General features: G+C 56.4%; 1 protein-coding gene across 1 annotated transcript in view; it reads right to left on the minus strand.

Moving 5' to 3' along the window:
* Positions 1-14,995, minus strand: part of LOC123412419 (obg-like ATPase 1) — a 94,053-nt gene that overhangs the window by 16,375 nt on the left and 62,683 nt on the right. Inside the window, exons 6-7 of the mRNA XM_045105359.1 lie at positions 13,044-13,157; positions 776-840 (exon numbers count right to left, since the gene is read on the minus strand). Of these exons, the coding sequence (XP_044961294.1) occupies positions 776-840; positions 13,044-13,157 (179 nt within the window). The remainder of the gene's footprint in view (positions 1-775; positions 841-13,043; positions 13,158-14,995) is intronic.

Genomic DNA, 14,995 nt, shown 5'->3' on the forward strand with positions numbered 1-14,995 from the left:
TGTGTCATGGGTTGTTCTCATGATGGTTCAGGTTCTAGGAATGAGATGGTGAGTACCATGGGTGAGAGTGGGAAGGTTGAGGATGGTGATTAGAACTTTACAAAACTTCTCATTGAATGCTTAACTGATATGGTGGTGCCCCTGTTATGGGGAAGACTCGAATTGATGCTGAAGCACAACTTTCCTAACCAAAACTATATAATTATCTTCCTAAGAGTGATCACTTTTCCGAACTAAACAAATATACTTTGTAGAAAGAGATACTGTCCTTATCTTGTTCAAGTGGGTACAGTTCACATGAATAATAACTCCTGCTTACTACTGATACATACCATGTGGGTACTGTCCACATGAATAGTACTAGTGCTAACACATACCACTAGGACCCACTGCCCATGACAATTGCTGGTATTCATATGTAGTGATCAGTATATTTTTCGAGATTCTACCCTTAAATACAGCAATCGACATGTCCAAGCATAACATTGGTTCTCTCTGTGATAATATTTTATTCAATAACAAACCCAATGTGTATAAATCAGATAGCTGATCTACTCAACAAGCCAGTTGGAACAAAGATCATACACAACAAAGATATAATGATGGAAACTTGAATCGATTTAGCTAAAAAATGATGTATCTGCTGCATCAATTAGACTGTATATGAACAGAAGTTCCACAGAAAACCAGCATTCGCAGTTTGAACTGCATTCCGTGTAGCACAAATTCATCTGCGATTCTACTATAGCCATTAGACTTGGGGTAGAAATAATACCAAGCATGTATCTTTGGTACAAACTTGTTCTTTTTCCTCAGGTAATCCTTTTCACTCATGTTGACCTGCACAAAAGAACATATGAGTAAACAATACAGCTACATTTTACTTTCAAAAAGGATGGTTAGACCTTTTAGAAGTCGTATAAAAGAAAAGATGCTTTTCTATTTCAACTATTGATAACAGTAAGGTCAAATCAAAGGATTAACCGGGTAAATGAGCTACAGTTAGCAGAGCGATTAATGTCCAGTTGGCATGATTACTCAATCTGGACAAGGGATAATTCCGGGCATCAAAGACATAGTTTCTCTGTTATGACCGGTACAACGTACCAACGGAGGAGGCCCAATGGGCAGGGTTAGTTACGGGCTTAGCTCAAGTTATCTTAGCTATCTTAGAGTCCAAGTTATATTAGAGTCCAAGTTATCTAGGGTTTAGTGGAGGCTGTGCTCCTATATAAACACATGTACCCCTTCGATATTAAGCAGACAATAAACAGTATTCTGTTGTGAGACGGGAGCCCCAAACCCTAGCCGCCTCTCTCTCTCTCTCTCACGCCACGACGGTGCCCAACCGCCGGCGCCGGCATCCCCAACCTCACAGCCCGCACTTCCACCCCTACAACCTACGTCCGAGACCTGGTAGAACCCTAGCCTCTACCAATTTGGTATCAGGTAGCTTGGGTTCGATGAGTTTGTCGCACCTTCCCACCTCCACCGCCGCCGCCACCACCGCCTTCCCCGCCACCTCGCAGCAGCAGCAGCCGCCGCACCAGTCGCCGCCGCCGGACACCTCAGGTCCGGCCGCCTCCGGTACCGCGGCCCTGGCGGCCGAAGCCGCCCCCGTCCTCTCCCCGGCGGAGATGTCCTCGGCGATCCGCGACCTCACCCTGGCGGTCTCGAACCTCCGGACTTTCCTGCAGGCTCCGTACGCAGCCCCGCCACCACCGCCTCCGCCGGCGGCGCCCTTCGCACCACCGCCCCCGGCCACCGTCGCGCCCCAGGGCCTGCCGATCACCCAGGTCCGGTGGCCGCTGTCGCCGTCCCCGCTGCCGACGTGGATCGACACGCCGACCTAACGACGGCGCCGCTACAGCCGACGGTGTTGCAGCCACCCGCCCCCACCTTCGGGGGGGGGGGGGTCGGCGGGTACACTGACCCGTACGCCGGGAGCTCCGTGGTGCCGCAGCACTCTCCTTCCGCCGCGTTGGGTCATCACGAGGGCGCCTACGCGGCCTCGCCACACATGCAGCAACCGCCCCGCTTCACCAAGCTGGAGTTCGCCACCTACGACGGCACCATCGACCCCCTAAACTGGCTCAATCAGTGCGACCAGTTTTTCAGGGGGCAACGGACCATGGCGTCCGACCGCACGTGGATCGCCTCCTACCACCTCCGTGGCGCCGCCCAGACGTGGTACTACGCCCTCGAGCAGGACGAGGGCGGGATGCCTCCGTGGGAGTGCTTTCGCGACCTGTGTCTCCTCCGGTTCCCCCCCAATACGTGGGAGCCGCCTGGCCGAGCTCGGTCGCCTTCCCTTCACCACCTCGGTGCAGGACTTCGCCGACCGCTTCCAGACGTTGGCCTGCCATGCGCCTGACGTCACGGCTCGCCAACGCGCCGAGCTCTTCGTGGGCGGCCTTCCCGACCACATCTGCATCGACGTCGAGATGCGCGACCCCCGGGACCTACAGACGGCCATGTATTACGCACGCGCGTACGAGCAGCGCGCCAACGCCCTGCAGCAGGCGTTCCCGGGCCGCGGCACGCGTCCCCCGACCCGCCCCGCCCCGGCGGCCGCCGCCCTGACACGCCCCGCCCTGCCGGCCACTACTGCGGCTGCCCCCGCGCCGACACGCACCTTCCGGCGCTTGACGTCGGCCCAGCTGCTCGAGCAGCGCCGCAAGGGCCTGTGCTTCAACTGTGACGAGCCGTATGCGCCGGGTCATACGTGCGCCCGCCTGTTCTACATGGAGACCGTCGACGACGCAGAGGTGGAGGCCCTCACCGCGGAGCTCGACGCCACCACACTCTCCGAGGCCGGCGTCACGACCTACGGGACGGTCGATGCGACCGCCTTCGTCATCTCCCTTCATGCCATGGCTGGCATTGCTTCCGGTGACGATCAACGGGGAGCATCTCACCGCGCTCGTGGACACGGGTTCGACGCACAACTTCCTGTCCAGGGACGCCATGCGCCGCTCGCACTCCAACCGGCGGGCTCGGAGAAGTTCAGTGTCACGCCTTGCTTGCCAGGGAGTGGCGCGGCAGGTTCCCGTCCTCATCAGCAACGAGCCGTTCTCCATTGACTGCGTCGGCATCGACCTAGGCTGCTACGACTTCATCCTCGGCATCGACTTCCTGTCCACTCTCGGCCCCATCCTTTGAGACCTCGATGTGTTGTCCCTCATCTTCTGGCGCGAGGGCGGCCGTCGTGTTCACTGGACAGGCATCGGCAGCTCCGGCGCCGCGACTACGCAGCTCCAGTTGATGGCGGCCGCACTGGACGAGGCGCATCCCCTCCTGGCCCACCTCCTGCAGTAGCACAGCGATATCTTCGATGAGCCACAGGGCCTCCCTCCCGCAGGGCCCTGTGACCACCGCACCCACCTGCTGCCGAACACGACACCTGTCGCCGTGCGCCCGTACCGGTACCCTCAACTGCAGAAAGACGAGTTCGAGCGTTAGGTGGCGGTCATGCTCGCGCAGAGCATCATCCGGATTCCGACATCGCCATTCTCCGCCCCAGTGCTCCTTGTGCGCAAGCCCGACGGCACATGGCGCTTCTGCATCGACTACCGCGCCCTCAACGCCCTGACGTCCAAGGACAAGTTCCCCATCCCCGTCGTGGATGAGCTCTTGGACGAGCTACACGGAGCGCGCTTCTTCACCAAGCTCGACCTTCGCTCGGGCTACCATCAGGTGCGCATGCACCCTGACGACATCGAGAAGACGGCGTTCCTCACTCACCATGGCCACTTCGAGTTCCTGGTGATGCCGTTCGGCCTCTCCAACGCGTCGACGACCTTCCAGGCCCTGATGAACGACGTGCTCAGCCCATACTTGCGCCGCTTTGTGCTTGTTTTCTTTGATGACATTCTTATCTACAGTGCATCTTGGGCGGAGCACCTACAGCACGTGGCCATCATCTTCAACGAGCTTCGAGCGCATCGTCTTCACCTTAAGCGTTCGAAGTGCTCGTTCGGCACGACCTCCGTCGCGTACCTGGGGCACGTCATCTCGGCGGACGGGGTAGCGATGGACGCGGACAAGGTCGCCGCCGTCGCCGCGTGGCCGACCCCGCGGTCTGTTAGACCTTTCAGCCTGAGCATTGATAGTTGTGGATGACACTAGGAGAGTTGGGGCAATTTTCGTTGGTTTATTTCTCACACAATGCCATGCCAACCTGAGGGGTTGGGGATACATATTTATAGGCTGCTAGCCAGCCAAGCATATGCTAAGATGCTAGTCTAAGATGCTGCTAAGATGCTAGTCTAAGATGCTATCCTAACTGCCAGTCCTTGATGGTCAAGGATTCTATCCTAACAGCCACAAGGACCATGTGCTGCAGCCCCACAAAGACCATAGTACATAGACTTATCCATCATTCTCCCCCTAAGTCTTGTACGTCGTCTTGTGGGAGAGTCGAATCATCCCAATCCTGGAGCAGAGTTCGAGGAACTTGATCCTCCCAAGAGGCTTGGTGAGCAGGTCTGCGAGCTGGTCTGTGGTGTTGATGTAGCTCGCCTCGATGTTCCTTTCTTCCAAACAGCTGCGGATGAAGTGATACCTCAGTCGGATGTGCTTGCTCCGTTCGTGGAAAACGGGGTTCTTTGCCAGGGCGAGGGCGGACTTGCTGTCCACCAGGAGTTGCACCGTTCTGGTGTCTCGGACGAGGAGATCACCAAGCAGTCGAGCGAGCCAGAGCTCCTGAGTGCAGGCGGTGGAGGCCGCTATGTACTCGGCCTCATAGCTGGACAGGGCCACCACCTGCTGCTTGACCGATTGCCAGCTCACGAGACACTTGCCGAGGAAGAAAAGGATCCCGCTCGTGCTCTTGCTGGTGTCGATGTCGTCGGCGTGGTCGCTGTCGCTGTACCCGACGAAGTGTGCCGCCCCCGGACACCTAGGGTAGTGGAGGCCGTGGTCGAGTGTCCCTTCCATGTAGCAGACGATCCTCTTCACTGCCTGCTGGTGCTCCGACGTCGGTCGCTCCATGAACCGACTAACATAGCCCACGGAGAATGCCAAGTCCGGTCGCGTGTGGGCGAGGTAGCGAAGGCTCCCCACAAGGCGTCGGTACTGCGTAGCGTCCACTTCCTCCGTCGTGCTGTCGCGGCTTAGTTTCAGCCTCTCCTCCATCGGAGTGAGAGCTGGGTGGCAGTCGGTGAGCCCAGCTAGCTCAACGATGCGCTTGGCGTAGGCGGACTGTCGAAGCGCGATCCCGGAGTGATCCTGGTGCACCTCGATCCCTAGATAGAAGGAGAGGAGCCCCAGATCACTCATCTGGAAAGTGGCCTTCATGTCTTCCTTGAACGCTGCCACTTCTGCATCTTTGATGCCGGTGATCACCAAGTCGTCAACATAGACGCCCACCAGCAGGGCATGTCCTCCACTGCCCCGTCGGTAGACGGCCGCCTCATGCGGGCTTTGCTCGAAGCCCATCTTCTTTAGCGTGGAGTCCAGCTTGGCGTTCCACGCCCTTGGTGCCTGCTTTAGGCCGTAGAGAGCCTTACGCAGGCGGAGTACCTTGCCCTCCTGGTCGGGGATCGCAAATCCCGGTGGCTGATGCACATAGACTTCCTCCTTCAAGTCGCCGTTGAGGAATGCGACTTGACATCCATGTGATGGACACGCCAGCCCTCCTGGGCAGCTAGCGCAAGGAGAAGTCGCGCGGACTCCATCCGTGCCACGGGAGCGAAGGCGTCGTCGAAGTCGACTCCTTCCTGCTGCAAGAAGCCTCGGGCCACCAAGCGAGCCTTGTGCTTGATGATGGCGCCGGCTCCATCCCTCTTCATCTTGAACACCCACTTAAGGGTGATTGCGCGGTGACCATGAGGGAGGTCAGCGAGCTCCCAGGTGCGGTTCTGCTCGACCGCATCCATCTCCAACTGCATCGCGGCGCGCCATGCCGCGTCTCTCTCGGCCTCTGCAAAGGACCGAGGTTCGCCGTCCTCACACGCGAGTTGTAGCTGCGCCTCCAGGTCGCGTGGCACCAATCCCGGCACCAGCTGGTCGCCGAGTAGATTATCCATCTAGGATACCGCAGCGGTTCGCCTCTATGATACGCGTCGATGCGCTCCTCGTCGTGAGTGAGCGGGGAAGCGAACTTCATCGGGTTGTGCTCTGCGTGAGCTGGTGCTGATGAAGACGAGCCCGGAGTGGTGACTGTCGGGGCTGGAGTATGCGGCGTCGCCGGTTGTGGTGCCATCGGCGTAGCAGGTACCGAAGTCGATGTAGTTTTGGGGGCTGGGGTAGACGTGCTCGGCGAAGAGGAGCTGCTTGCTCCCCCAGCTTCCTTGAAGTGGACGTACTCGACAATGAAGTCGTCATACGTCGGCGTCGAGCCGTCGTCCACCGCCTTGTCCCATTTCCACCCTCGCCCTTCGTTGAACACGACGTCTCGCACCGTGCGCACACGCTATGTCTCTGGGTCGAGGATGCGGTAGGCCTTTGAGCCCTCCGCATAGCCGATGAAGACTCCCGTAGTACTCCTGTCGTCGAGCTTGCCGATGTGGCCGAGCTCTTTGGCGAATGCAAGGCAGCCAAAGACCCCCAAGTGGGAGACCGCCGGCTTCCGCCCATGCTAGGCCTCGTACGGCGTTCTGCCGTCGAGTGCCTTAGTAGGCGAGCGGTTGAGGATGTAGACGGCCATTAGCACCGCCTCTCCCCAGAAAACAGCCGGCATCCCTCTTTGCATGAGGAGAGCCCGAGCCATCCAAACAACCGTCTGGTTGCGCTGTTCGACGACGCCGTTTTGCTGCGGGCTGTACGGCGCGGAGTAGTGGCGCTGGATGCCCTCATCAGCGCAGTACGACGCGAATTCAGCCGCCGTGAATTCGCAGCCGTTGTCAGTGCGCAACACGCGCAGTTTGCGGCCGCTCTCCGCCTCCACAGCAACCTGCGCGCGCCTGATGGCGTCCGCCGCCTCTCCCTTACTGCCGAGGACCATCACCCACATGTAGCGAGAGAGGTCGTCGACGAGCAGCAAGAAGTAGCGTCGACCTCCTGGTGTGGCTGGCGTCACCGGGCCGCACAGATCTCCGTGCACGAGCTCCAGCCTCTCCTTGGCCCGAAAACTCGCCTGCTGGGGAAAGGGGAGTCGTCTCTGCTTCGTCAGCACACAGATGTCGCAGAACTGCTCCACATGGTCGAGGCATGGCAGGCCTCGCACCATCTCCTTGGCACTTAGACGCTTCAGGGCCTCAAAATGAAGGTGCCCAAAGCGCTCATGCCATTGCCATGCCTCGTCGTCCCGACGGACAGCGAGACAGACCGGTTGTGCCACCTGCACATCAAGGACGTAGAGTCGATTTTCACCTCTGGGTACCTTGGCGAGAAGGCGACGCTGGCGATCCCAGATGCGTAGGACCCCATGCTCAATCAGCACGCGTGAACCGTTCTCATCCAGCTGTCCCAAGCTGATGATGGAGTTCCTTAGCGCGGGGATGTAGTAGACCCCGGTGAGCAGCCGGTGCTCTCCCGTCTTGGTGGTGAAGATGACTGAGCCGACGCCCTTAATTTCCACAGCTGAGGCATCCCCAAACTTGACGGAGCCTCGCGCGTCGGAGTCGAGCTCGGCAAAGAATTCCCTTCGACCGGTCATGTGGTGGGTGGCGCCGAGGCACCACCCCGCAGTCTTGTCCTTCCCGGAGCCATGCCGAGAAGAACGTGTGCTTTTGGCTCGTCGTGGTGGAGGAGAGCCTTTGCGACTGGTGTCGCTGAAGGTAGCTCGATGCTTGCATGCGCCATGAACAGAGCCGTCTCCTCCTCCTCCGCCTGTGCGACGTGAGCCTGGCCTTGTCGTGGTTGTGGACACTCATTGGCCCAATGGCCATGCCGGCCACAGTTGTGGTAGCTGTTGTCCTGTGCCGGCTTGGGCTTGCCAGCGACGCCATCATTGGCGCCTCCGCGGGCGTCACCTTCGGCACGTCCTTGTGCCTTGCCGCCCCTTCGCGCCTTACGCTGCTTCCCGCGCTTGCGGCCGCCCGTCGTGGAAGAAGGCTCCCCCTTCTTCTTATCACCAAGGCTGGCATCCCACTGCTCCCGAGTTAGGAGCAGCTTCCCGCCGGTGGTGATGGGCCCGGAGGGCGGCTGTGGCTCGTCGGTGTCGACGACCTTGAGGCGACCTATCGCCTCCTCGATCGTCATCGTGGAGAGGTCCAGCAAAGACTCGATCGAGCGAGCCATCTGCTTGTACTTCTCGGGAATGCACCGGAAAAGCTTCTCGACAGCTCTCTCCTCGGTGTAGGTGGCATCGCCAAACTTCACCATCTTCTGCAGCAGAGTGTTGAGATGGAGAGCAAAGTCATCAACGTCCTCACCTGGCTTGAAAGCCAGGCTCTCCCACTCCTTACAAAGTGACTGCAGTGTGAACTTGCGAGCACGGTCGCTGCCGATGCGTGCCGCGGCGATGGCGTCCCAAGCCTCCTTGGTAGTCCGCTTGTTGGAAAGCGAGAACTGCATCTCGGGCGGGACTGCGGCGATGAGGGCATCCAGCGCCCGTCGATCTTCTTGGTGGTCGACGTTGCTGTCCTGGACTGCCTCCCACAGCCGCCGCACCTGGAGCCTGATCTTCATGATCGCGGCCCACTCGACGTAGTTGGTTTTAGTGAGGGTAGGCCACCCAACACTGGGACCAACATCCCTGACCACAGTCCGGACCTCGTAGAGGCCACGGTCCTAGTCGTTGCAGCCGCCGTCGCCGTGCACACCTCCACCTGGAGCGCGGGCGTGCTCGGCTGCCCACTGCGCCGTCCGCTCTTGCGCCACTTTGGTGCGGTCTGCGTCGGCACCGTCATCCGCAGGCGCGGAGCCGTTGGAGCTGCCGGAGCCGACGCGGAGTGCTTTGGCATCCGTTGTAGCCTCGCGTGCTGCCTCCGCTGCTGCTGCTGCCAGCTCCGCTGGAGCCAGCCTCGACACCCTTGCTGCCGCAGCAGCTGCTGCTACAGCTGCTCGCTCACGCTCCTCTGCCACGGCGCGCTCGGCCTCCTGCCGGCGCCGTATGCTCGAGGTAGCCGTGTGCTGAGAGCGACCTGCAGACATGGCTCGCTGCAGGGGGGTTGTTGCGTGAAGAGGAGGTTGTTGCTGACGAGCTGCTGCTCGACAGTCCGGAGGGAGGGAGGTAACTAGGGGCAGTCGGAGCAGCTACTGCTGCCGACTTAGGCTGCTCAGCTCCCCGTGAGAGGTGAGCAGGACATGCTCAGGGTACAAGATAACGAGGCTCTGATACCACTTGTTAGACCTTTCAGGCTGAGCATTGATAGTTGTGGATGACACTAGGAGAGTTGGGGCAATTTTCGTTGGTTTATTTCTCACACAATGCCATGCCAACCTGAGGGGTTGGGGATACATATTTATAGGCTGCTAGCCAGCCAAGCATATGCTAAGATGCTAGTCTAAGATGCTGCTAAGATGCTAGTCTAAGATGCTATCCTAACTGCCAGTCCTTGATGGTCAAGGATTCTATCCTAACAGCCACAAGGACCATGTGCTGCAGCCCCACAAAGACCATAGTACATAGACTTATCCATCACGGTCGCCGCGGGTGCTCCGCGGCTTCTTGGGCCTCGCCGGCTACTACCGGAAGTACATCCGGGACTTCGGCCTCATCGTCGCGCCACTGACGCGTCTCCTTCGACGCGATGCCTTCTCCTGGGACGAGGAGGCGACTACGGCATTCGAGGCTATCCAACAGGCGCTCACGACGGGACCCGTCCTCCAGATGTCGGACTTTGATATGCCTTTCGTGGTGGACTGCGACGCCTCTGGCATCGGCTTCGGCGCCGTCCTCCACCAGGGCGAGGGACCGCTCGCCTTCTTCAGCCGCCCCTTCGCCTCTCGCCATCACAAGCTCGCGGCCTGCGAGCGCGAGCTTATTGGGCTGGTTCATGCAGTGCGCCACTGGCGGACTTATCTTTGGGGCCGGTCATTCCGTGTGCACACGGACCACTACAGCCTCAAGTTCTTGCTGGACCAACGCCTCCACCGTTCCGCAGCACCAGTGGATCAGCAAGCTCTTCCGCTTCGACTTCACCGTCGAGTACCGCCCCGTCCGTCTCAACACGGTCGCCGACGCCTTGTCCCGACGCGACACTGAGGATGTCGCGGACGACGTCGCCATGGCTGGCACTATCATGTGCATCCGCTCCGGGCCATCTTTCGCCTTCATCGACGACATTCGTCGGGCAACTTCGACGGCCGCGGACGCGCAGGGCCTGCGCCAGCGCCTTGACGCCGGCGAGCTGGACGCGCCCTGGCGCTTGGACGAGGGGCTGCTTCTACATGGCCGCCGCATCTTCGTGCCCGACCATGGCGACCTGCGCCACAAGGTCCTGACCTTGGCGCACTCTGCAGGGCACGAGAGCATGCAGAAGACTCTCCATCGTCTCCGTGCTGATTTTTACATCCCCGGTGATGGCGCGATGGTCCGCGACTGGGTGCGGTCGTGCATGACGTGCCAGCGGAACAAGACGAAGACACTACGACCCGCGGGTCTACTGCAGCCGCTGGACGTACCCTCCCAAGTGTGGGCGGATATTTCCATGTCTTCATCGAGGGCCTTCCCAAGGTGGGCGGCAAGTCCGTCATCCTCACGGTGGTTGACCGCTTCTCCAAGTACGCGCACTTTCACCCTGGGTCATCCATATACAGCCGCCTCCGTGGTGCGGGCCTTCTTCGACGGCATCGTCCGCCTCCACGGTTTTCCTTCGTCCATCGTCAGCGATCGTGATCCCGTGTTCACAGGACATGTCTGGCGGGATCTCTTTCGACTAGCGGGCGTGAAGCTCCGCATGAGCACGGCGTTCCACCCTCAGACAGACGGTCAATCCGAGGTGGTCAACAAGGTAATCGACATGTACCTGCGTTGTGTTACTGGTGATCGTCCACGAGCTTGGGTGGACTGGTTGGCGTGGGCGGAGTACTGCTACAACACCTCCTATCACTCCGCCCTGCGCACCACGCCTTTCGAGGTGGTCTACGGGCGCCCACCTCCGGCAATGCTCCCTTACGAGCCTGGGATAGCACGGTCCGAGACGGCGGGCGACTTACTCCGCACCCGCGACGACATTTTGGCTGAGGCGCGCCAGCGTCTTCTCCAAGCACAGCAGCTGGCTCGGAAGTACTACGATGCCCATCATCGCGAGGCGGAGTTCGCGGTGGGCGATTGGGTGAGGCTGCACCTCCTCCACAGGACCACGCAGTCTCTGGACCCGCGCTCCAAGCGCAAATTGGGACCTCGCTACGCCGGTCCCTTTCGTGTGCTGGAGCGTGTCGGCACACTCGCGTACCGCTTGGAGCTGCCAGCTGGTTCTCGCCTCCACGACGTCTTCCATGTTGGCTTTACTGAAGGCCTACCGCGGGGACCCTCCTGCAGCGACGCCGGCCCTTCCTCCTACTTCGGATGGCCGCCTCCTTGCAGCTTCCGCACAGGTGACGAAGGTGCTGCAGGCGCAGCAGCGTCTGGCATGTCTTGGTAAAGTGGACCGGCCTGCCAGAGGAGGAAGCGACTTGGGAGAAGCTCGACGATTTCCGCCAGCAGTTTCCAGATGTTCAGCTCGAGGACGAGCTGTTTGAGAAGGCGGGGAGAGATGTTATGACCGGTACAACGTACCAACGGAGGAGGCCCAATGGGCAGGGTTAGTTACGGGCTTAGCCCAAGTTATCTTAGCTATCTTAGAGTCCAAGTTATATTAGAGTCCAAGTTATATTAGAGTCCCAGTTATATTAGAGTCCAAGTTATCTAGGGTTTAGTGGAGGCTGTCCTCCTATATAAACACATGTACCCCTTCGATATAAAGCAGACAATAAACAGTATTTTGTTGTCGTTCCCCTCAGGAGACGGGAGCCCCAAACCCTAGCCGCCTCTCTCTCTCTCTCTCTCTCTCTTTCTCTCTCTCACGCCGCGATGGCGCCCAACCGCCGGCGCCGGCGTCCCCAACCTCGCAGCCCGCACGTCCACCCCTACAACCTACGTCCGAGACCTGGTAGAACCCTAGCCTCTACCATTCTCTTGCTGCTAATCTAAATATAATCACAAGTGATATATGCACAGCAGCTATTAGTTATATCTACCACCATATAACGCGTACATCAGTAATTTTTCCAAATAGAATTTATGCTTCCCGTTTCATTTCCCTCCCCAACCGGTAAGCAATAATCATATGCAAGTAAAAAGTGCTACCTCTGTAACTAAATATAAGACATTTTTCCAGTTCAGTTTAAACTCCAAAAATGTCTTATATTTAGTTACGGAGATAGTAATATCTAATTTTCATAAAACCTTTCTATAGCACACAATCCCTATATTCCTATTAGGGATCCCGATGTGCCTTTTGGACCCAAAAAAAGGAAAGAATCCATATGGAAACATAATACTTTCTCCGTCCCAAATTAGTTAGTCTTAGATTTGTCTAGATACCGATGTATCTAACACTATAATTTGGGACGGAGGGAATATATCTTTGGATTTTCTTACTCCACTTAAACTCTAATGGCACTTCTTGCATAGTTTGCTTTGGTTCTTGCTCACGCAAGGAAATGCAACTTTAACAATGGCTTCAACTATTACAGACTTGCCTTGGAGTGAAATAAAACTGGCATATGAAATTAAAAAGGTTCACCCACTCTAATGCTATAGCGAGAAGCATGCAATAGGTTTTGCTAGTTATGTTTCCTCTGATCCGACAAAATTCAGTTAATTAGAGCATGCACTTCTCACTAATTATACAAATACCGAGTATGGCAGATAGATTACCAGTTGCCCGTCAGTTCTGTAATGTCTCAAAATAAATGTTGGAAAGCAGCAGATAGACAGGAAAAATAAAACAGAGGAAACAATCAAAGGTGGGTTAATGTCTCATTGATTGAGATTTCAGATTATATATAGGATGCCGCTAAATTATAGATGAACATGCTGATAAAAAGGTTCAAGCAGTAATCACATAAATAATTAATCAAATGATGTCAATGCTAAGAAAATCAAGCACTAGGCCTGTACATATTAATCAAATGAGACCTTTCTTCCAATCGAAATAAGTAAAAATTACCAAATAAACAACTGGCTTAGCAGTAAGCAGCTGAAAGGTATTCAAGATCTCAATTTCAGCAGCTTTCCATTCTCCTAAACGTACGTCGTTCTCTTCTTGCAGATGTGTCATGACCTGTTATAAGGGAAGTTGAAACTAAATTAACGACCGACAAAAGAACGATATACCAATTAACGACCGACAAAAGAACGATATACCAGTTGTTAGGAAAGCAACTTATGTTTATTGAAGGCCCAAGGGGCATATATATTACACAAGACTTGAGGTGTAAGGAAAGTAAACATAGACTAATAAGGACTCCTAGACTAATACTAATAGACTAATAAGGACTCCTAGACTAATACTAATACTTCCTAACACCCCCCCTCAAATGCAAAGCGTATGCAATAGCATTGCATTTGAAGAAGTGTAATACTAAAAAACAATGATAATCCAAATCCGCGTCTTGAGAGTGTCGTCGTAGCATGAAGAGTCTTCAAAACTTGTCGAGTCGCCGAAGGAGAGAACGAAGAGATGGCACATCAGAGGTAGACACCGCATCACTTGAAGATACAAGAAAAGTATCAAGAGAAGATGGGTTGTCAAAAGAAGATGGCACATCAAGAGAATAAAGCATTGTGCAGAAAATCATAGTCCACGACAACCGTCGGCGAAAGAAGCTCGGCGGATAAGGCACGATGGACGTAGATCGACAATGCAGAAGAAGTCCACACAATCCTATAGAAAACAACAAGGGCAAGTAGGCCACAAAAGTTGCATAGAAAGGATCAGGACCGGAGAAAAGGCCGACGGACAAAGGTATGGTGGACTCGCATGACGTGATAACACAAAACATCGACGGATTTGGTGGACGCAGCGGAAAAATATAGAAAGCTAGAAGCATAGACCAAACTCAAGACTAGATGCAATAGCAGCGTAAAAAAAATCAGAGACCAAAACAGAGTAGCAGCAGGCCAAGCGATGATAAACGGCCATGGGAAGCACGAGATGCAGCACACAAGCTAGCAAAGAAGAGTGGCGAAGCAGTATCATGCAAGCGGAAGTAGACAGAGGAGCACGCAGATGGACGTGCAGGAGAAGAGTAGCACGGGGGATCACGTCATGTACGTGGCTTGTAGAACAGCAACCTAGCAGCAGCAGTGGGAAAGCCAGCTGCAGGCGCGTGTGCAGCAGCAGAGCAAAGCAGGCTAGCACCAACGCAGCAACAGGGCCCTCCTCGACGAGGCCGAGCGCGAGTACGGCTTCAGGCACCAGGGCGTCATCGCCATCCCCTGCCGCGTCGATCGCTTCGTCCACGTCGAGCGCCTCATCGACCGCGACCTCGGCGTGCAGGGCACCAGCTCCGCGTCGACCGCTTCGTCCACGTCAAGCGCCTCATTGACCGCGACCTCGGCATGCAGGGCCAGCAGCTCGTCGACCTAGACTGCAGCGCCACCACCCGATCTGGAGGAGAAGCAGAGCCGATCCGAAGTGGAGCAACGAAGATCCGGCGGCCGGAGTGGAGGACGGCGGCGGACTCGCGAGGGCGGCGGCTGCGGCAGACTGGCGAGGGCGGCGCGACGACGGCCGTGAACGGCAGTGACGACCAGGGAAGAGATCGGCGCGACGACGGCTGGGACTGCAGCGAGTATATCGGCGCGACGACGGCAGGTGCTTCGTGGTATGTGCCCACACAGCTTGGGAACGACGGGAGAAGACGAGATCGACCCAGAACAGATCGATCGAGAGGAAGAAAAAAAAGTTGGATCGTAAGTTTGAGGTCAATTTTGTTGATATACTAATAAGTGTTGATTGTTCCTTGAATTTAACAGAAAGGTTAATCCTGAATTTGTTAGTTGAATTGATGCCTGACAGAACTGTTGTTGTTAGTTCAATTGTTCAATCTTGAATTTAAGGAGGTGCTACTGAAAGATGAAAAAGTTGTTGGTACCGTTTGAGGTCCATGTACCTCC

Source organism: Hordeum vulgare, chromosome 7H, assembly GCF_904849725.1.
Source record: "Hordeum vulgare subsp. vulgare chromosome 7H, MorexV3_pseudomolecules_assembly, whole genome shotgun sequence".
Lineage (NCBI taxonomy): Eukaryota > Viridiplantae > Streptophyta > Magnoliopsida > Poales > Poaceae > Hordeum > Hordeum vulgare.